Source organism: Myripristis murdjan, chromosome 8 (genome assembly GCF_902150065.1).
Source record: "Myripristis murdjan chromosome 8, fMyrMur1.1, whole genome shotgun sequence".
In the NCBI taxonomy this organism is placed as follows: domain Eukaryota; kingdom Metazoa; phylum Chordata; class Actinopteri; order Holocentriformes; family Holocentridae; genus Myripristis; species Myripristis murdjan.
In genome coordinates, this window is record NC_043987.1 from 23446926 (window position 1) to 23470367 (window position 23442).

General features: G+C 43.4%; 1 protein-coding gene and 1 long non-coding RNA gene across 4 annotated transcripts; one reads left to right on the top strand and one right to left on the bottom strand.

The window, feature by feature from the left end:
* Positions 1–8942: 8942 nt before the first annotated feature.
* lfng (LFNG O-fucosylpeptide 3-beta-N-acetylglucosaminyltransferase) lies at positions 8943–17807 on the bottom strand. Its single transcript, XM_030059024.1, has 8 exons — positions 17364–17807; positions 12637–12685; positions 12301–12403; positions 12047–12200; positions 11854–11939; positions 11039–11204; positions 10829–10914; positions 8943–10621 (listed from the first exon to the last, which is right to left on the bottom strand). The coding sequence occupies exons 1-8, from the start codon at positions 17772–17774 to the stop codon at positions 10555–10557; spliced, it is 1122 nt and encodes a 373-aa protein (XP_029914884.1). The 5' UTR covers positions 17775–17807; the 3' UTR covers positions 8943–10554.
* Positions 14116–17933, top strand: LOC115364453 (uncharacterized). Of its 3 annotated transcripts, none has more exons than XR_003928681.1 (4): positions 14116–14166; positions 15064–15148; positions 15277–15408; positions 17383–17933. It is a non-coding gene; the product is annotated as an uncharacterized LOC115364453 (long non-coding RNA). The 3 variants fall into 3 exon arrangements; XR_003928683.1 differs by having other exon boundaries at positions 17389–17933; XR_003928682.1 differs by lacking the exon at positions 14116–14166 and adding an exon at positions 14452–14737.
* The last annotated feature ends 5509 nt before the right edge of the window (positions 17934–23442 follow it).

The window sequence follows — 23442 nt, forward strand, 5'->3', positions numbered from 1 at the left end:
GGCAGTTTTGTGCTTTTTGACCTCTCTGGGCAGCCTGCCAGCGTGAGGTCAGTGTCATCACCAGGCCACAAGTCTGTTTTTTGTGGTTTTGCTTCCTGTGTCCTGCCAGCCAGCTGCTGTTGCCCACAGACCTGCATCTCATCTGGAAGCTGGGGGTGAACTGGAATATGAAAGAGGATGGAAAGGGAGACGCCTTGTGAAGCTATCATATAGGAGAATCTTTAGTCATAGTTTAATATGATTTGCATACACTTAACAGCTAACGCTTCACTGTTTTGAATAAGGTCAAAGTGAAGTTTGAACTATTAGTGCCACAGTGAGCTTTACCCTTGTCTCCCATACAAAGAATCAAGGGATATCTGTAATATGTTTTAAAATTTATATCCCATATCAATACGATGTTATGTTCAGTGTTCCTATAAGCAGCTGCCAGAACACATGCATTCAAAATATGTTGCGTACAAAAAAGTTGAGATAAATAAACTGAAAAGAATCTCGCATCAGGGACTTCAACTATGTCTTGCAAATTGCTAAGACGAATTTTTAGTTTTTAAGCTGGGTGATAACTAATGCTAATCTCTCTTGATTAGCATCCCTGCCTTTGATTAATGTTATTTGTGTTTTAATTCGGGCCTCAGCTCAATTGCAATCCAAAATATTCTGGCCTCTTATACTGTTGGGCAGTAAAAGCGATCCTCTTATCTAACCCTTCTCTCTGAGCTATTTTGTGTCTCTAGTGAGATGAATATGGACATTACATCATCTCCTGGGTTCCCTGCTGTTTATTGGCGAGGCTGAGCTAAACTAGGCAGTAAACAAACAAAGCATCGCGGAGGCGGCCGGGTCTTAACAACCCGACTTGTACGGAGAGAAGAGGTGCAAATGAAATTTCACACGGTCTTACTGCTGAGGAAATTGAATTACCCTGCTCGTTGCTGGCCTGGAGGAATGCATCACTAATTCTTTGAGGTGAAGAGCTGAATGGAGGGGAGCGGGCTGCTCGCGCCCTCTGACCCCCCCACAGACACTTCCTGAGTCTGGCTGGGCTCGCTGCCAGGTGGAAGTACCACAGCTCTTCTCCTAAACCCGTCTATCTGTTCGATGCCAAGCAGCTGCAAGACAGTCAGAAGACGCTCCATTCCCCATGCGAGATTTAAAGCTGCACTAGGCAAGACTTTAATGTCAAATGCATCTGTTTACCAACATTAATCACACAGCAGGACTGCAATAAACAAGAGCAACCCCGCTAGTTTAGATTCTCACAGATTAATCATGGTTGCCCAAATGTTGGATATTGTCTCCTCTGTATCCGAAAGAAGGTGCACTGTGCAAAATTGCATAGAAGTAACTGACAAAAAAAAAAAAAAAAACCTGGAATAAGCATGTGATCTCTTATTGAGTCGGACCAACTATGCGTGTAGTCTCACCCATCAAATTATACACACATTCCACATTTTTTGTCAGTTGAACCTAAGGGCTCCTCACTTCAGTCGTCTCTCTGTAATTCTGCATCGTGCACCTAAAGTTCATACTGCCTCCTAAACAGCAGCAAGTAAGCTTTCTCATCTGTTTGGCATCCTTTGTGCCAGTATGCAAAGTGGCCTGAAAATGCCCAAAAAATGTTAGAATCCACTTTAATTGCCCCTTTTCTGCACATTGCCTCGACATCCTGGGACAGATGAGTTTACAGAGGAGTGGGAGTCAAAGAACAGGCTGCCTTTCTTGACTACTTTGTGGCGTGGCTCAAAAGAGAGGCAGCTGTATGCGGGGAGTCAGTGCCCACGTTATTCACACCTCGGCTCCTCCTTTGTGCGCATCGCTCCAGACCAGTCAGAGGGAGCATGCATCCCAATGAAGGATTTATGGAGCTGTCTGGTTGGCCCCACCCTCACCTTTTTAACTCCTCCGCCGTGTGGAAAGCGAGTCGTTTCAGAGCAAACCGGCGTGCTCGTTCATGGCAGTTAACTTCTGCCCAACTCCCCTCCTCCCGCTCGCTGCGATGCTTCAGGCCTTCTCTCGCTCTCCGCTCAAAGATTTTCTCATCTGTTCAAAGCGTATCCCTTTCCTTCCTGTTCTTTGAAGGTCATCTTAAGTCTTCTCCTTTGTGAGGCGTGCGTCACGATCCAGTGGTTCACCGCCACCTCCACCATTAACCACATTAGAGGTTTAACCGCATTATCTCAGCACTCTGCCAGGACGTTGATGTTTCCATGTTACCAACGTCACAGCAGCTGCCAAAAACAGAATTTACAAGAGGGAGACAGTTGAGGTCATTTGCATCAAGACACAGCCAAGCTGTCTTATTAGTGGTGGTGCAAAAATATTGCGATAAGGGTAATCCAAAGTTTCCTCAAGACCATTTCAATCCATCATGCCTTTGGACCAACTGCGTGGATTATGTATCCTATAAATCTCCTGATATAACTGTGTCCATATGGTATACGTGATTAAACCCAAAATCTCCTTGCTGACAGGTGGCTGGAAAAGTTTTACTTATAATTACAGCGATGAGAGGCCACTGCCTGAGGTCGACTCTGAGCTGAGGCGAGGCCCGGACAGCTCTGCCAGCTGAAGTCATTTGCATCCTGCTTTGCATTTTGTGCAGCGCCATGATGACTCGGCTATGTCTGATGATGTACATTTTTCACACACAAATTTAACTCTGTTGTATTTATAATCAAGTAACGGTATTCAAATCCAGTCAGGAGAGCACATGCTAAATGTTAGTGGTGTGCCAGTTTCAACGTCTAACACTGTCTAGGTTAAACAAATGATCAATATTTCTTTTCTTTTACATTTCTTTATTACCTGTTTCAGTTTTTTTTTTTTTTTTTTTTTTTTTAAATGGTTCTGAAGTCAGTCAGTCATGTTTGTGCCTTCGTCACATCTGCTTCCTGTGGATTTCTCCAGCAAGCACCAATAACCATCATAACCAGGAAGATGAGGGGTACAAAACCTTGGGATTCAACACAAATATTTGTCGTTATTTCAGGAGAAGTAAGATGGGATAACATTAAATCTTTCCGTCAAAGACATGTATTATAAACACACATGACACATTGTGTAAAGAAGACAGCTTCAGAGTTCCTATAAGGTTTATTTTTCCACTTTGATTGGAGCTAGGCTAATGACTCTCATAGACTTCAAGTCTTTATGCTAAGCTAACATGGAATGCCAACCATAGGAACGGGATCACTGGATGCACAGAGGTGAAAATGGTATCTAATGTCTTGTCTCCATCTGGGTAAGTCAGAAAAAAGGGTGTTTTGCCCAAAACGCTGGAGTTTTCCTTTAACACACTGTAGATAACATTCAATACCAATAGGCTGCTTTTCACACTGTTATGGGAATTACTTGAAACTTTGAAGGGACACACTGTAGTTGCTAAGTTGAGAATCTGCGTCAGATCATCTGAATAACATGTGACCAGTAAATTTTTGCTTAGTCACTATTGAGACAGGCAGTTTAAATGGGTTCGATTTTAGCAGGGCTGCAACAAAATCACCCTGTGTGAAAAGAACTGAGGCAAATCCGCCATTTAATACCCAGTGCATCTTCCAAAAGGAGAAAAAAAAAAATGAGCAGGTCAGCTTGAGCCAGGCTGGTCCTCCTGCAGAATTCCTAGAGTCACAGACTTTAAGACGATTCAAGTGCTGATAACTATGAGGTTCAAGCTCTTTTATTGTAGGGATATGTGATACCTGGATTAGCGTAAATTCCCACTTCCTCAGCCTTTTGAGCACATGTTGAGGAGGATTAAGGCCTGTGCCAGTTGTTGGGAGATCTCCCTGTGGGGCAATGGGAATTGTCCCACCGCTCCTAATCCCGCCGACAATGCAGGCTGTTAATTGGAGACTGGCTGATATAGCATGGAAAGTCATGATGACAATGTGCAAGTCGCCACCGTCTCTGTAATCCCCGGCACTCTGAGGAATGTTCCTCTCTGGCAGTTGCTCCACTTTGGCAGCCGTCCATACGTCAGTACATTTGGGCTTGGTGTCAGGATTGTGACATCTCCTTCTCTGGGGCTTTGAGATTCACTGGCAGTTAGACGGCGATTTGTTTTTGAGCAGCAGCAACGAAAGAAATTCAAATGAAGCAACCTTAACCGGCTGTGAAATTTCACATATTCTATCCGTTGCTGTGGCGGGAGGTGCAGGAAAGCACACCTAGGTGTTTGTGTTTCAATCAGCAGGGTGCAGACAGTTGACAGGCTGACAAGCGCAGATCAAGTGTTTCCTGTCATTTCACAGGAAGGCAGATTAGCGAGTGTAGTGTAACTGAAAATCATTGAGTCCAGCTGCTTGTTTGAGTAAGAATGAAAACGAGAGGAGTCAAGACCTTTAGGCACCATCACAAAATGAATGAGGATTACTCAAATCTCACTCGCAGTTTCAGAGCTTAATCGATGCATCATCAAATATCGCATATGCAAAGGCATTTTACCGGGGGTGTGAGAGATTTGAATAGGTATGTGCAAGATAGGATCTCTACTTTAAACAATGCTTGGGGCTTTCTTGAGACAGTAGGCGGGTGTTAACTGGAAATCTTTCAAGATGCCACCCTAAAATCTCACCACTACCTAAATAGATTTGCAGTGTCATTCCATGTTATTTTGCAGATTTTAGCAAGGAAACTCTGTTACGGCTCCAGTGAAGATTATTTTCTGTGTCCTTGCTGAATCGTATGGCTGGGTCTCCTCACTCTGTCCACCTCTGTAGGCTTACCAAAGAGAGAATACATATTGGCACTGGAGTTCAAGGAGACCTGGCAGACCCACATAGTTTAAAAGCTTTTGGGATTTCACAGAAACATTTAAAAACATGAAAATATTGCCTTACTTTCATGGCCTCCAAGCCAAATGAATGACGCATTTTAATCTTACAATCAATAGGTCAAACATAACGTTGACTACATCTTTGTCCAAATATGGATTTCCACTTCCAGTGCATTTTCTCCGCTTGGTAAAATACATGGAGTTTCCACATCATAATAACAGTCTGTGGTTTTAAGATTCTGTTTCTCACTTAAATGGGAGTGAATCCACTGTATTCTCAAGTGATGGGTCATCATGCCTTGTTTTATCCCATGTCTTATGTGACTCAAAGTGCATTAGATCCCATCTGATGTGTCTGTCATCATGCAGCTTTCCCAAAGCTCCCACGTCCACTTCCACCCCCTGAAATCCAAACGTGTCGAAGCAGGAAGACGTCGGGGCGAAGAGAGGCTGAAATATGAAAATGAATCTAACGGCTGTTGGTTATAATAAGAAAGAGCTCACGTTTGATAAGTTCAAAATCACGGGGCAAACACAAAGACAAACACACTCACACACGTATACACCTACGGGCAATTTAGAACCACCAGTTCACTTGACCTGTGTGTCTTTGGACTGGAGGAGGAAATCCACATAAACACAGAGTGAAAAATGCAAACTGTGCATGAAAAGGACCAGCTCTCGAAGCATGTTAGCCTGTACACACCTGAAGCTGTTTTCACTACCAAACACAATATAGTGGCAGAGCACAAATAAGTCATGACCAACGGGGAAACTCTATGCACCAAAAACAAGGTCAGAATAATTATTTATAAGCACCTTTAACCTCCTCAGCTTAAATTTGTTTAAGCATCATTACAAATGCATGCTTCTTGATTCAAACCCAAAGAAGTTTATTTTACATTCAAGTGGAAATCCAAAGGTTTCCAAAGATAACAAACATGTCCTGCTGAATTATGGGGAAATGTGTATAAAATGATGCACTAGACACCTTGATATTGTCTGTTTGATGTAATGGTGCAGCCTTAAAATAGTGTCATCTTGAGTTTTAACATTTATACTCAGCATAAGCATGACGCATCATCAGTGAAGCATTACAACCAGCAGGAACAGAATATGTGTCGTATCTGAACACAATATGGGAAAAAAATGTTTCGCTGCTTAATTTAGATTTAGCTGCATGAAGGGAACTGACGCTCAATATGTTCATTGGTGTGGCAAGCATTTTGCCACTGGTCACGTTATGCTCAAAACAGTGAAGTAATTATTGTTTGTATATAGACTGTACGACTACCCATTTATCACAGGGCGGATTTACAGCTGTAATGACTACATGATATACAGAATACTTCGCTGGGACAAGACTCTTAAATTAAAGCGTTTGCGTTCAGAAACAGAGGAGAAGCAGTCAAAACAATCATGAAAGCCTTTACTGCTCGTGAATTGATGTCAGCGTTTACCACTGGCTGTCATTACATGGGTGACAGACAAGACACCAAAGACTGCTCATTTGCTGTCTCCCATAAGTATTCTCTTAAACGCATAAGTATGGAGAGAAGTGGGGTTTCTCCACCAGTGTGACTCACCCTGAGACAGACAGATGCAAATCATGCACCACTTTTATGTTATGTAAACAGAGCGTGATAGACATTTGCGTGCTGGGATCTTTGGTAGATAATCGGCAGCAGCAGCAACAGCCTCGGGTCTTGTTTCAGTGCAGCCCACTGGCAGGTGTTGGAACAGGAGTGTAACCCTCGCGTGGGGCTGCAGCATCCCACCGCCGCTCCGCCAAGATAACATCTCTCCAGTTAGGTGGCGCCTTGTCATCTCCCACCTGCCGTCACACACACACACACACACACACACACAAGTACCAGACAGCACTCATCTGTTCAGATTTATGCAATAGACAGAAGACTCATTCAGAGATGGCTTGACACACTAGAATCTAATTAAGCACTTTTATTAAGTCTAGAAATGATGATCAGCTGTTTGTCTGTCTGTCTATCTATCTATCTATTTTGGGTTGTAGTGGATAGTTGTCTAAATGCTGTTTTAAAGGATTTTCCACTCAACCAAGAGTGAACTGCTGCGAGAAACAAAATACTTATAATGTTTTGTATTGTTTGGCATGAAAAAGGCTTATCAGCACAAAATATCAGCTACTTTAGTCAAGCAGTTTCAGCCCAAAAATATCGGCGCTGGTATCAGCCCTGAAAAGCCCATATCGGTTGAGTGCAGAAACGATATCCATCAGCAAAAAGCCTTGCATGGGAGACAAATTACTCGAGCAAACAGCCACACCACAAGCCATAATCATAGCTCTGCCTCGCTGTGATGTATACTGGGAAAAGCTGGGAGCTTTTATGTGTGTAAAGCTCATGTTCAAACAGACATCAGTCATCATCTGCTGCCCCCTCTTCACTCTTTCTTCTCCCTCTGGTGCCTCATAAGACGGTTCCAATAAATCTGTATAGGGTTTCTTCATATCTTATACTTTATGAAACAAAACTATCACAGCGGATTCCAGTGGTAACCTCACCCTTGTATTTAGTGAGAAATGGTTGATCGTCTTCTCTCTTTATTCAGCTTGTTAACAAGAGGAAGAGGGAGATTCCTCCTCTGGCTCTGCACCCATGGGAAAAGAAGAAGTGCGGCTTAAGACTAAAACTCTTGTATTATTAAATTGGCAGGCTGTGGATGTACACTGTCGGAGCAGTTGTGTTCCTTTACTGCAAAAAAAAAGGAGAGGTGTTGCATAAATAACATTAGCGTACTGGAATAATCTGATTCTTATCTTAGGCTCTTAACAGTTTCACTCCTCTGTGAAAAACGGCTCACCATGTCTTGAGACGTAACTTGAAGGGAACATTTCTCACTGTTTGGACTGTGTTGTGGTGGTGTTTGTATTTGCTGCGGTAATCTTTAATTCAACTTAATTTTATGAAGTCTATTTCACATCACACTGGCATGGTGTTGCAATAAAGGGGAGCAAAGTCATGCATGTGAGTTTGCAATATTTCTGGTAACATCGAGCTAATCCTAATTCATCCATAATCCTTCATGCAAACTCAGTTATCACACCTGTGTGCCACTCCAGCTGAATGACAGTTAGCCACATGATTACTGTTCATTGGTGGACCTTTGCCCGCTCCCATTCCCACAGTTCAAGAATAATAAATATCGTCTGACTGAGAGCCAGCACTTGTAAGTGAGTGCCATTAGCATTTCAATTTGCACTCTGGGTTTAGGCCAAGATTACAGCCTCACACAGAGTTTGACCAAATGCCTTGGTAAGAGGCTAGAGCTCTGACAAAGAAGAGGAAGTTCTTGGGCAACACTATTTAAATTCAACTTTTCAACGATTGCCCTGGCATAACCGGCGGTGCGGAGGTTCAGTGGCCGGTATTGTCGGCTGTCAGAATGAAGGATCGGGGTTCAGTTCCTGATCCTGACTCTTTCTGTGTGGAGTTTGCATATGTTTATGCGTTAATGTGGGTTTACTCTGGTTTCCTCTCACTCTCTGAAAACATGCAAGTCAGGTGGATTAGCTTTTCTACTCATGTTAACCCTGTGATGCCCTGATAGCCTGTCCTAGGCGGGTTCCCTGGCTTTCTTCTAATGTATGCTGGGATATTCTCTTGTCTTCCACTACACCCTGAAAAGGTTTAACCCTATAAAGCTATTTGTATCATATATGATACACGTTGTCAAATAACACATTCAGTTTCAGTTTATATCAATACTTGACCAAAATGCTGTTGTATACCTTTGGACACTTCCCCTGTTCACCCTGGACCATACCATTGACACTTCAAGTACTGTCATATATGATACAACAGAAAAATCGTATGTAATAACATATTTTTTAATTTTTTTTTTTTTTTTTTTTTTTTTTTTACATTTTGTTATAGGACTAAATAAAGTTTTCAGTTTCAAAAAAATAGAATTTTCTGCCAATTCTTTCATACTTCAGGCTTTATAGGGTTAAGGAAGGTGTGAAATCAAAGAATGAAATTGTTATATATATATATATATATATATAAAAAAAGCCTGTTTTAAATCATGCAAAAAGTGTTAAGTAAGGAGAATTGCAAATTTGTAATACCTTTAAAATGACTTGATACACTCAAAAGTGAGTCAAATAAAGAGATGAACAAATATATAATGTTTCTCAGTGGTTATGCAGTTTTATTCAAAAGTTCAGGTCCCACTGTGGTTCCCACGGTAACAATACCAGGATCAGATCATAATCCCTGAGAAGCCAGTATTGGAATGAACTGTGTCAATCCCCCAGATACTGGAGAATAATCCACAGTCATTCAGCACAATTCAAAGCAGTACAACATCACGGTCGAGGTCGACAAAAAGCATGTGTAAACCTCAAGGTGAAATAACATTCTAAAGATATACAGCTGCTACAGATTTAAACAGAGGCACAGTACACAATACTGTAATCAAATGTACAGAGTTACCCAATGTGGGTCGGAGAAAACAGAGGTGGAAAGCCTCTGTGAAACACAGATGTTGCTCTTGTTAAGCTCCCACCAGCAATAAAACTCTCCAGTATTACGTGGAACTGAGGGACATTCATGTCGATAATAGCAAAAGCAATCAGGAAGCTCATCAGTCTGTCTTGTGCAAACTATTGCAGACTGTGGTTCATATTACACATGTGGTTATTACTGAGATGCCATTGATTCAAACAGGACTTGTTGTTTTGGGTTCTCTTCACATGGCATCTAATATAAAGGTCAGTAATCCTCTACTGTTGAGCCTCTTGAGGTGAGTTTCTTTACAAGAGCAAACATCAGTTCATTTGAAACCCAGCTGTGCAATTTTCAAACAAAGAAAAAAAACTTTTTGAAGCAAGGCAAAAGTCGATTGTAACCCCAAATCAATATCTCTGCCAAATATTACTTTTCCCTGATTGTAACAAATGCAAGGAGCGTTATTAAATACATTAAAATGAAGAGATATTGACTTCTGGGGGGGAATTAGTTGGTGTTGACACAGATCTGAAGCATTTCACCAATGGACGTAAATTCAGTCAGTTCATTTAAAACATCAAAAAGAAAAAGTGCTTTGTCCTGGAATACCTCACATTAGATTTCCCAAGGATGCATTTGGAAAACTGCCAATTGCCAGCTCAAGTTGTGAGAGTAATAACACTGACACTTACATTTAACTTAAAGGCAGAAAAATATCTTCATATTTAGAGAATTTGTCCGGAGTCATTTGAGTTAAAAGATCAAAAGAAACAACGTAAATGCCCAAAGATAACTTAATTCTCCCACAATCCTGGAAATGCCAATTTGTGATAAAAAGCCAAGAAAGCCTATACAAATAGACCTGAATGGCTGACCTGAATTGAGCTCTTGAAAAGGAAACAACCAGAAATGAACAAAATGACTATGTAAAGCTGGCAAAAAGGCTTGAATATATGACAATACATTCTATGAGAATTGCAAATACATTTACAAGCAACATATACATCACAAAATTCAACTGATTGCCTGCAAAGCTTAATGCTGAAAGCGACTTCCTGCCAGCAGCTTGGCTCCTCTTGCCCTGCCACACGGGACGAGGTCCAGGCACCGGACAGGAAGGAAGTGTCCCAAGGCGGGCCGCACAGCAGCCCAGTAAAACCATTAAAGACCATGTGCCACTGCAGCAAAAATACAGCAGCCACGTGGTCTAATACCAAACACTGGTCCCCGCGAGCCTTTCAGATACCGAGGCTTGACGGGGACGAGGATAAGAAAGGAGCGGTCGCCCTAAAAGGCAACCTGAGGGGGGCACCATGGGGTGTCTGGATACAGCAGACAGTGCACAGACTTGAACCTGAAAGACAAACACAAAGAGCGGCTTAGATTTAGATTTATGGCACAGGGCCAAAGCTGCAAACAAATCAGTCCTGGTGTTAAAACTAGGGCTGGGCGATATCAATATCATCTGGGATTTTGGATACTGAGGCATTTGGTCAAAAATATTGTTTTATTTAATTTTGTCCACAACATCCAGCATTAAATTTACAGAATAATCTCTCACCGTGATGGATCCTCCTCCACAGGAAAAGCCCCTTTCATATTGATGATATTCCTCTTGTTTTCAAACATCCCATAACTCAATGTGATCTACAAGAAGAATACAAGAAGAGCACATGAGCAATGTGCAACAAAAAAAAAAAGCTTCACGCTTCCCTGCAGGGATGTGACATACAGGACACTGATGCTGCAGAATAGGAGCTGAGCCTCTCACCTGCTTGTGAATCTCAGATCGGGACACCTGTTGCAGGTTCTCCAGGTGGGAGTGGAAGAGGTTGCTGCGGGTCAGAGGAACCCCCAGCACCGACTCAATGATGTAGCCGATGGTGCAGTCGTCGGGCAGGCGAATCTTCTCTGCCGTGTTCATGAAGTGGCCACCGCTGAGGAGACAGGATATACGCATGGTCAGTGACACAGTGAACAGCTGGTTGCATTTCTGAATATCTCAATGTACTGAACTGATCATCTCTCCTCTGATACAGCTCATTCTGCTTTTACATAATGTCACCTAATTAGTTAAACAATAGTATCTGCTTAGATAACTTGTTTTTTGCACAGCAGCTATTTTGACTTGAAATGACAGGGTAAACACAGGTGTTACTGCTGACATTATCTAAGGTCCTTTAAGTGAACAATATCAGGGCCCCAGGATCTGTCAACCCTGAATGGAGCACAACTATAATTAAAGTCACTGATAATGTCTGTGTTTACCCGCTGTTTCATGTCATCATGGCTGCTGTTAAGGTTAACATGTTAGATCTGCCACTTGGGTAACATCTAGGGGCAGTTTATTAACAATTCATGAATCTCTTCTTGAGGTTAACTGGTGCTTGTAAAGCTATAACTTGAAGTGTTTTGTAGTAGTGACTCGTAACAAAGGGACTAGCACCACAGACAGGACAACTCTCTGTGTCACGGTAACCTAAATTTGGAAATAAACCTTAGTTTAGCTTTGTTAAACTATTCATATTTACATATTACATTGCATTTTTTTTTCATGGCTACTGATGCATGTTTACTGGATCTTACCTGGCCCACGGGCTCATCTTCAACGCTAGACCGCGGCTCACACAGAAGCCTGCCCCTCCAGTGGCAAACCAGAAGTTGACTGGTCTCTATAAGAGGATAGAGAAAAGTTCGTTAGCATATTATTTCATATACATCCAGGAACAACTAATGACCTTGAGATTACGTAAACAAGAGCCAACGTTCATCCACGCACCATCTTGTTGTCCCCCAGCCTCTCCGTGGCCTCGATGGGGCGGTCCAGGCTGGGTTTGCCGATGTACATGTCCTGGGTGTGGGGGTACTGGGACAGGTGCTTCACCAGAGTGCGCACGTTCACGTAGTTGTCATCATCTACGTGACAGAACCACCTGAGAAGCAGGAACATTGTTAGAGAATCACACTAATAAAACGGTTGCTACTGAAAAAATGAACTTGTGTCTTGTGTGAAACAAGAACGGTAACTCTTACTTTTTCCCAGACTCGATGAACTTGTCGTACTCCACCGCCATCTTGCAGGATAGAGCTTGCCGGCTGTGGGCCGCAGAACAGTTGGTGTTGATAGCATGACTCCCTGTGGCATGAATGAGAGGAAATACCAAGTTAGAAGTTAGCACCATCCATGGGCCCTAAGTATTTCAATAACATCTCCCACAGAGACCACTGATTACCGGATTTTACTCAATACCAAATTTTATGGCCTTTAAAATATGGTGTGGTTTTTCACTATTTCAAAACTGCCCCTGAAACAATTAAAACGACTCCCACCTCTGCCTCTAGGATAGAACGGTCCCTCTTCAAACTTACCAATTTTCTTTTTCAGCTCCTCGTCCTCTCCATCGGTGAAGATGTAAGTCTGGAAACAAAGATGGGAAATTACAGGTAAGTCCACTTGCTCATTACGTCCCTGAAATCAAACCCTCCCCGGCTGATTGTGTGAAGTGGTCACATGATTAACCCAGTTTCACATTGTGTCCTAAGTCCTTGTTCCTTACATCGAACTCGGAGTGATTAGCATCCATCAACAGGCTTTTATGCAGTGGAAAACACATTGAGTTAAACAACCCCCTGCTCTAATAAAGGCCTTTTGTCCTGTGTTTCACTCTCTCCATGGCAACTATGCAGCCCCCACCACAAAGCATCCCAGACATAGAACAAAGGGGGAGGAAGACTATCCACCCCCTCATACAAACACACACACACGCACACATACACACACACATCCCACCCTTGTATCCCACCCCCTGGCTAAGCCACTTTTATTCCCCTGCACCAACTGCCATGCTTCAGTGTGTTGAATGCAGCTAATGCCTCAACACACAGCTAGAATGCCAATGTTGCATCAAAACCAACAACATGATCTTCCATGTTGTCAGTACTATATGACGCAGACTACACAGTTGATTTTGAGACAGTAACATAATGAGGCTCAAAAAAAACCCCCACAAGATTGCAGTAACAGTAACAGCTGGGAATAAAAGGAGTTCAGAACAAAAGGCACCTTGCGGCGACACACTTTAAAGAACAGATAAGGATTAGGTGCCCCTTTATGGCGGCTCAGGCAGAGCAGGTGCAAGGTGCTGCGCCTCAGACAGAAAAATGGTTAATGAAAAACGCCACTGGCCCCGGGCCTTTAACTGCCACTGGTCTGTTTACTCCTCACCTCAGGTGAGGCAGCACCTGCCGAACATCATGCTACCTTATCTGCGCCACGTGTCCCAACAGGCCAGCTCATGGCACCTCAGTCCTCACTGCAATTGACTGACAGTTCCCTGTGCTTGTGTATTTAGGAGGACTTTTTGACAACTAACCCACGCTCCCGCTCCCTGATCACCCTGCTGCCGAGCAACAGCGATTTGTGATTTGAATCTTAACAGCCTGCTCATTCAACACCAGAATCAAAAGACATATCACTCTCTGTGTTCACCCTAGTCCTCCCTGCTATTTCTGCACAAGGCAAGGCCGCTTGAATTGTTTGTGGAACAAACTTTAAGCAGATGTTGTGCGATGCAAGAGCCATGAGCCTGTATTTGTTTAAGGAAGGGTAGTGGTTTCACTGGTAAAGGGATCAGAGGCTGGCGCTGTTTGCTTTAAAGCCCGTTGAAGAGACAGCCTAATCATGGGGGCAGCTGCCAGAGTTGCCAGGGTACTGACAGAAAGAGAATGAGGGAGGGAGGCTGGAGACGAAGGCGGCAGGGAGCGGGGGTGGGGGGATCTCACTGCTGATTAGTAAATTGAAATCCGTGTGTGGCCATTCACTCCCACTTCACCCCCCTACCCCACCCCCAGCACCCCCGGCCACATACCCAGCCAGGCCCTCTTCAATAGAACAATGCTGTGAGTTTTCATGCTGGGTAAAGTCTCCACTGGGTAAATTTTAAATATGTTTGCCAGCATTTGCATACAGCTGCAGGAGTTAACTAAAGAGACGCCTCCATAGGGAAAAGCTTTTTTTTGTCTTTGTCTTTGTGTCCAAACTGAAACTAAAAAGAACAGTAACTTTCATGGAATATTAATTTGTACTCTCTGCTTGAATTTAAACAAAATGCTGCCGGTGTGGGGCAGAGATGAGAGACAAGAGGGCATGAGGTGAGGAGGGGAAGGAGATGAGAGTTTGGAGGGGTGGCTGCACTCCTGACCGCAGGAAGGCCTGGCACAGCCCTGTTGAGTTGAATGTGGTGCCTGGCTGACTGTCTCCAACTCCACGGGAAGGAAGGGCACTGCACGGCCTCCCCTCCCTCCATCAACAACTGCCTCCACCCAGCCTTGTTCCCCCTTCTGTCCCTGACATGCAGCTCCCAAAGTATGACTTTTACAGCACTTTTTATTAGGACAGGGGATTTGTTGGCACTGCTATAGCAGAGCAGGAGTCATTACAACCTGGACAGAGCATGGTTAAGTAAATAAGGTGAGGTGGACTGCAGTGTGGACTAAATCTGGGAAATAACACTCGCTACAATCATTGCATTTTCTTGTACCAAAAGTAAGTTTGATAACACGGACACTCAACCATTCCTCACTGTTCTGGATGCCTCTCGGTAATTCATCAGTCTTCCTCCTTGAAGACTTAGCCAGATTCCACTTTGAGGGCTTTCTGGCCAGCTGTACACAAATCGACTCCTTCATAGTGGAGCTATTTGATTAACTCAACTATGGTGCCAAGGCTTTTTCCGACTGCTAGCCATACAGGCACTCATTGTTGGACTGCTGGCTAATTATTGCACTCTCAATTAGGAATGGAATGCATGGCACACCACCATGAAGACATTGGTGCCAGCTGCCCAGACACCATCAAAATCAAATAAAAGCTCTGATAAAGGTAGTTATGTGCCATTTACACAAAATCAGTGAAAGGAGGGAGGGGGAACCGGTGTAGCTCCTCTAGCTCTACATAATATTGAGATACTGAAGTGATGTTTCTGAAGCTGTGGTTTGTCCTTGCTGCAGATCTAGACCCTGGGTGCCACGGAGAAGGGAATGCTCTGGTACATTTTGTTCCTATTGTCTTGAGGCCCCTTTCACTAAGAAGCTACATTGTTCCAGGGGATGATTTGGTGAAACACTAGAAAACAGGAAGAGGTATGTAAAAAAAAAAAAAAGTTACATAATGACCAGTGGTGAAAAGGAGCATACAATGTAGACTAGACTTTCTCAAAAAAAAAAAAAAAAAAAAAAAAAAAAAAGTCTGTTCACATACTGACATTATTGGGTTTGTCTTTTGTCAGCCACAAAGGGTAACCACTTACAAAAACATACCAAATTGGGGAATCAAAAAAGTCTAAAGTCTGCTATCTTTACTCTGAATGGGCCCATTTAAAAGGAGTCAGATGGGGGAGGCCCCGAGCTGTTGTGTCTCACGTCAACACCGTTATCACGGAGATGATCTAGCCTCTGTGTTCAAGTGTAAACAGCATCTGACAGCAAGTCTATCTACATTTGAATAAAGGTAAAAGCGGGCAAACAACAACAAAAGCAGGTTTTCTATCCAGTGACCAGAGCATGGAGTTATCCGTTCCCACTGGCTGCTGTGACAGAAGGTTAAATAAAACTTGTGGCCCCTTGGTCGCCAGTGATCTAATCTCCACAGGTGCTGTGAATGTGGAGGATGACCATATGTAGATGGTGGGAATTCACTGCATCATATGGCTGATATTAAGGCCATCTTTTGTTCTGTCTCTTCTGACCACCTGGCACCCTTCCTCCAGGAACTCCCTTTTGCATTGTGGGCTCAGTCTGTCTTTTATGCTTGCCCAGCCTCCCACCAGCTGCCTGCCTAAGCCCTGCTGTTAACTCTATAGGATGGGTTAACTAGTCTATCATCATCCACTACAGCAAATACAACTTCAATATAAGAGTTCTCTGCTGTTGCTCTAGAGCCTACTTTGGAGTCTAATTTGAGGGATAATCTTAATCTTGCCTGCCCAAACACCAAGACCTGAGTGAGAATGAAGGCAAGTGTATGTGACAGTCTGACAGTCTTGTATCCGTTTACACCAGTTTTCATGGCATCAGCACACCTCTAAACCTTATCAGCAAACAAAGAGAAGAAGCGCTCCTCTCGCCAAGCTTGCAAATTCCAAAGCTCAGAGACAGCGGTGTTTGGCATTGAATGCAGAAGCGAGGTTTTTTTTTAAAACTGTGGCTAAAGATTCTGTGATAATGCCCGAGGCAAATTAAATTGACTTTTGGAAAACTGTGCGTGACAGCTGTAGATGCTGGATAAAATCACTGTGACACTGTTTTTCACTGGACTATAGCTGTGCGTGCCTTTGTGCACCTTCTAAAAAGGAGCTTGGTTCTCAAGGCCACATTTTCCTACTCAGCGTGCTATTCCCAGCACAAACTTGCCTATAGATGCACCCCTTTGTCCCAGGCATCCCCTGAACGAAGCCCCCGTTTTCCCATCCCTCGGTAGCTTGACCCAGACTCAGCTCCCACGTTCCCATGGAGAGAGTGAGACAAGGGGCTGGGAAAGCTTTTCTTCCCCCTTCAGAAAGACGCTTTGTTAGTCCTGGAAGGGGGACAGCACTGGAGTCGCTGCTGTGAAGCATCCATTGCACCAGGGCATTCACAGGGACACCCAAAAGAGGAGGGATAATAGAAAGAGGGGAGAGAGGGGGGCTGAGAGAGGGAGAAGAGGGAGTCCTCCAACTGCTCCCTCCGTTCTCAGGGACATCACTCAAAGGGGAATAAAAAGTGACAGAGCCTAGGAAGTTCAGCGTAGTGAGGAGAGGGTTGTTTGGCCATTTCAGTGTGTCATCCAGTGACAAGGGAAACAATACAACACTGTAGGCTGCTATCACACAGGCATCACCTGCAAGCGTACACTGGCTTATTGTTGGACAGGGTCAGCAACAATGACACCAGCTCAGAGATAAACAATCATAGAGAAGAAAGGGGGCACTAAGACTTTTCCATTTATCGTGCATTTGTGTAAGCATTTATTTAATATTAATAAGATGAGGCAAAAAAGTGAACTCAGACTGTTTTTGAAAATACAGTAGCTCACGAATTGGATTTTTTTTTTTATTCACCTGCTGCATGTTTCTTGAGATCCAGGTATCCAGAAGGAGGTTGAGCCTGGACTGGTGAAACTTCTTGGTGGTCTTCACGGCGATGAAGATGTCACTGGCGCTGATGTCCTCAGCTGGAGGCGCGTCTGTGGCGGACACCGAGGACTGCGCGGGCCTGTCCGCCTCTCTCCGCCCGCGGGTCAGTTTGGTAAAATACGCGGAGAATCCCTTCTTGACCTGCGCGTCCCCCTGCGCTCCGTCCGCAGCGACACTGTCCGGACCCTGGAGAGAGCGCGTCCCCGTGTCCTCCTCACCCGGCCCCCCATTCACCTGAACCCGGTGATGCTGCACCGCAACCAGGACCAACAGAAGGCAGAGAAATGCTGTGCTGGCTATAGAGATAGTTATCTTTTTCCCATTATTTTTCAACATGATTAAATCTTAAAAAATAAAAAATAAAAATAAAAATCCTAAAATCTATGCTTTACGCGGCGGCGTATTCGTACGCAAAGTCCATACAGTATATTGTTTCTCAGTAGACCATAAGAAGTTGTGTGGTAGTCCCATCAGGGTGCACAGCTGAGAAGCAAATACTGTCTATATCACAAGGCAGAATATATAAGCTCCCATGCCGGCCACGCCTCGTGGGCGGTCACTGAGAGCTGCACGCGAGCCAGTGACCGCCACACAGGGCGGGGACTGGAAGACGCACCCAGTGTGTGTGTGTGTGTGTGTGTGTGTGTGTGTGTGTGTGTGTGTGTGTGTGTGTGTGTGTGTGTGTGTGTGTGTGTGTGTGTGTGTGTGTGTGTGTGTGTGTGTGCCACAAGGAAATCCCTTACAGAGTTCATTTTGCCTCTTACAGATAACATAGTGAAAGATTGGCCAAAAGCAAACAAAGCTGCAGGTGGTAACCAGGGAGGAGCTGCTTCAAACCGCACCTGGTGACACTCTGCATCCTTTACCCCACACTGTATCTCCTGGTTAAACTTTTATCCCTATAATCTGAATCTGAAATCCAGTGTTTTTTGTTGGTTTTTTTCACCAATCAGCGGTTCTTTGTTGGGTTTCTAAGGTGAGGCTATTTAAATTCATCCAAGTGTGGGCTGGGTGTTCACCAGAGAGGCAAACTCTATTGTTCCTCGTTGACCTTGCGAGGGCTCTAAACAGGCGGTCATTCCTGAACACTTGTTATTCAGAGAGCCTTCTGGTGCTGGGAGCCTGACCAAAGACATGACATGAGCTCCATTTAAACCGCGGCGTGCAGCTGGTGAAGAGAAGTCTAAATAACCACAACACCCAACAACGCCCAGATTTAGGCAGTTCAGTTCCAAGCAATTATCTGGTTTAACTTAGACCTTCAAAAACTACCCTGACTTTTTGGGATGTTAGCTCATCAATCACCTTGCGAGTGACAAGAGGATTGGCAGCAAAATCATCTGTGTTTTTCCATTAGATTACTCTGCCCCACGTGCCTGCTGCCACTTTAACAAACAATATGTAGTAGTACTTTAAGTTAAATAAAGTAAGTAAGTAAAATGTATTTGTATGGTGCTTTTTTCACAGACATGGGTCGCATTATGCTTTACAATGGCATAATGCACCACACAGAGAAAACTACAAAGAACACAGTATGTAAAAATATTACATATGAAAACAGTGCATAAAATTCAAAAGAAAGGCTCAAGACTCCTTACATCCATTTTGCTTTACAAGTTAACTCATCTTTCTTTACTAGTTTGCCGTTGCACCAGAAATGGTATCTTTCCAAAGGATTTGCAAGAGAATAACTTTCTATCAACTTCTTTTTTTTTTATTTTGGACATAAGTTAGCTTGGAGCATTGTTGGTCCTGACAAGACTCTTTGTTCACCTTTTAAAAGTGTCCAAAGAGAGGCTGGTGAAAACGAGTGTAAGAAACCAGGCAGAGGGGGTTGTCCCTCTGGCCTTCATTCTTCTTGGATCAACGAGGTCTTTCTGCTGGGCTTTGCAAGGCATTCGTCCCACCTTTGAAACTCCTTTGGTCAAACGCCGTCTTAATGTCAGTTGTTTAAAAAAAAAAAATGGCGGTGAATTGTAAAGAGTAAGGTTCTCCCCTCTGTATCAACTACATGCCCCCACCTCTCCTTTTCATCCTTGTGTTCCCTCCACTGACACCGGTAATAGGAGGGGAAAAAAAAAAACTCTCTCTGTTCCCTGTTAAAACGACCCCCTCCTCTCAACCTCATCCCTGAATCCCCCCTAGACAACATTACCGCTGAATTCCAGTGAGATTAAATCCCTTTTATTCAGAGAAGCCCGCTTCCTCGACAGAGTGCCCACAAACCCACAAATACACGTCAGAGTGCTTGATTTTCTCCTGATCATATCAGCATGTTGAGGGATATGAGCAAGACCGAGAAGCCTCAGTAGGATGGCCATGATTAAAGAGCTGCGATTTATATTGTACCTCACATGCATGCACATACAGCAGGTAAAAAAAATCCCTGTATAGCTCAGACATGAAGGAGTATTACATGAGGACAAGTACGGTATATCTGTGGTTATCCGAAAAATGTACAGAAAACATGATTACAGCCCGGAGTATGTCATTTATTCAGTGATACACGCCGCAGAAACTTGAAAACACGTGCATACAGCCCTGAAGGATGTCAGCTATAACTGGATACCCTGCGTGATGCATATAGATCCAGCACGCTCTCTGGTTAAAATAAAAGAAACATGGAAAGCATTAGCACAAGGCTACATTTTGCTTTTGAAGTCAATATGTTTCTATTTATTTTTGATTTCAAGCTGTTTCACATTCCACCAGATGGTTTCATAATCTTTTTTCTGCCTTTGGAAAAGCGACATTAACTTTACTGACAAAAACAGTTTATTAGGTTTGTGACTCATTCGACTGTATCTAGTTGGATCTATTTTTCCATGTGAGCCCTGACATGACTGTCGGCTTTGCTTTCCCTTCCCTGCAGCAACCCAAAGTTCACTAAACTCTAACTGGACCTCTCTCCCTCGTGGCCTCCTAAAGGTGAAGTCACTCCCCATCACCCCTGGTGGACTGGAAACTCGCCTCTCCCAGAGGTACCTCAGGCTAAACTCCTCTCACTGAATTATAAGACATTTTCCTTCTTTACTTGCTCTAATTTTCTCTTAAAAATCCACTCAAACTCTCTACTTTGCTCTTATTTTTATTTCTATTCCTACCGCTTTTCTTTTACACATTCATTCCAGGGTCACAGGAATATTCTGCAGAATGCTAAGGCTCCATTGCTCCATTACATACTGGTTGATTGTAATACGGATGACTGGTATTCTGCTGTCACTGTACTCCACTCTCTAAGTGTCATATAATGACAAGTACTGCTAAGTTACAGAGGTGTAAATGCACTAAGACCACATCAAGTTAAAAAGGCCTCAGAGATGCTCCTCGTTAAAGCTCATCATGTCTTCATCCCTGCGTCTCTGACATGGTTGCACTCTTGAGGATCAGTGATTGAGTGCAGGGAGGTGGGGAATCAGTCTTTGGTTCTGTTTATTTTCCCTGCGTGGACACACCAGCTCTGATAGGATTACAGGTCACACCAGAAGTGGGAGCCAAGGGAGCCGTCGGCCCCTCAGAACTTGGTTTCAGTTTCCCTCGCCCTCCGTGCAGCGTTAGAGGATGCTCTCCAAGGACTACAGCTCAAAACGGTGCGCCGCTCAACAGACAAATAAATACACACCATTTTTATTGATCTGCACATAAAGCTCCCTTTATGGACTTCCTGCACATAAACAGGGCAAAGCAGGGCACTGGGCAAGTCTGAAACACACACTTCTACACACACACATACATACCTCCCTAATACTGAAGCCCAACTGAGCTTTGAGCTGTGCTGCTTCTGAACTTAGACAATGAAATAAGGATAACACATGTTTAAGTAATAACAAAGTTAATGTAAATGAACACAATTATACAGTGTATATAAAATGTCTGTTCCCTATTAACTGTGCCCCATTTCAATTCATCTACTCACAAATCTACTGTAATCAATGATCTCAATACCAATTCAAATATTCTTGAATAATCAAGTGGCCAAATGCACCTAATGCTATATTAGTACGAGTCAAAGCAAACCTTTCATCAATGAAGAGCCATGCCATATTATCACTTAGTAGCAACTTATTTTTTGTAAAAATATGGTTAGACATTATGGCCACTCTCCATCTCTAATAGCAAATTGTAGTAGAATGCGAATATTTAAGTATAAGTAAGTATAAGAATGTTGCCATTTGCAAGTGATGCATGTTCTTTTTTTCCACCAAAACAAACTGATTTTGTCAAACGGTTGATGGTCAAACTAGAACCAGCAGCGGTCAGATTACATGCTGGCAAGTCTGGGCATGTTTTTTTTTTCCTTTTGCCAAAATAAGGACTGCATATAAATCCTCTCTTATTTCCAATTTGCCTGCAAGCATCAGAGTTGTGACAACCAAGCAAAACCCGATAATAATACAAAACATGATTTGTCATATCAGCAATCCTCATCTTTCTTGTGTTTCACAACAGCGTGGTCGGCTGTATGCTGTACAAACCCAGGGAATGCTACAGGAGACACAATATTCCATTGTTGACTCTTCCGATTTGTGTTTCCACAAAATATTGAGCTCGAGGGACTCGTGAAATGTGTTGACAACCTTGATTTACAGTTTATGCAAATGGGTAAGTGATAGGCAGTTTCTGTTTCTCATGAAAAAGCCTGAGGACAAGTCTCCTCTGTTGGGATAAATGACGTTTTTTACTCAGCCAGTATACAGTCTCCTTTTGTCTGTGGCCAGTAGCTACCTTACTGGGACACACAATGGGAAATCCAGCGGACAAAAGGGGTAACACTGGAGTCGTTCAAGTACCCAAAGCATTGTCTACTGTGTGCCGTCACAAGGGCTTTTTGCATTTAAATGTAGCACAGCACAATGAGCTGGCCAGTACACCTCGGCCAGAGGTTTGATATCTTTTAAAATCACTGCATCACATCATTGCATCACAGTTTTGACTGTTTTATTTTGGGGGAATGTATCCTCATAGATTAAAGCTGTGGCTGTGAATGCCTCACTTCAATACACTAGCTCAACACTCTGAGGTAGCAGAGATATAAATGTGAGATTAAAAACATTTAAAAAGTCATGCGACTGCTGAGCAAGAGATATCAGGAAACTCAAGGCGACATCGTGGCCGGTGGTGATGTCCTATTTTAAAGTGGGCCCAGTGTTTTCGCCCCTTGTCATAATTGGTCTCTTTCTCCTCTCCTCTCCATAACTAATAGAGGCAAACAGGGGCTATTTGCATAACTGTTCAGAGCTAATAGTCACCCCCTGCCTCTGCCCTACTTCCACTCTTTCAGCCTAATGCTTCCCATCGCTGTCCCTTTGTGTCGGCCCTTGTTGTTCTGGTTACATCAAACGACTGGCATGTTAAATTGGGAGGACTGTAGTCTAGTGTAGTCTAGCCTTTACAGCTTCACAGATACATCTCTTGGGAAGAGCAAAACACAAATGTGATTAGTGGGACAGCACCAATTAAAAATGCTAGGGAGACTGGCGCAGTTTCCTATTTGTTTTCCTTTTTCTCACCAGTATTACAGGGAGGTCTTTATATTGGTGTGTGTTTGTGTGTGAGTGTGTGTGTGTAATGTGGAATATGCAGAGATGCAGAGATCTGATCTGTCCATGTATTATAGTGGAAGAATAGGGCTCGGGGATCTGATACTGTGTAAATGACAGGGCATGCTGATGTGTCAGACTCTCACGGGACGGCGAGCAGAGTGTTACTGTTGTGTGAGAGACTCCGATGGGAAACTGCTGAGGTTACGTTTAGGGTGTGTTATGTGGGTGGTATGTGTATTGTGTGGCTGTCTTTATTTCACAGGGAGACGACAGTAGCTGTAGAAATGTTGGTTTAGTGTTAACTGCCTATGTGAAAATCACTTGGATTAGATGTTATGGCTGGTCCCTTGTTGCATAAGCTTCCCATTTTCCCTCAAACTAGGTTATCTGAAAAACACACGGAAGCCTGTCCTTTCTACAACTCCTTTAAATGTTTCAAATCAAAAAAAGATAAGACAAGG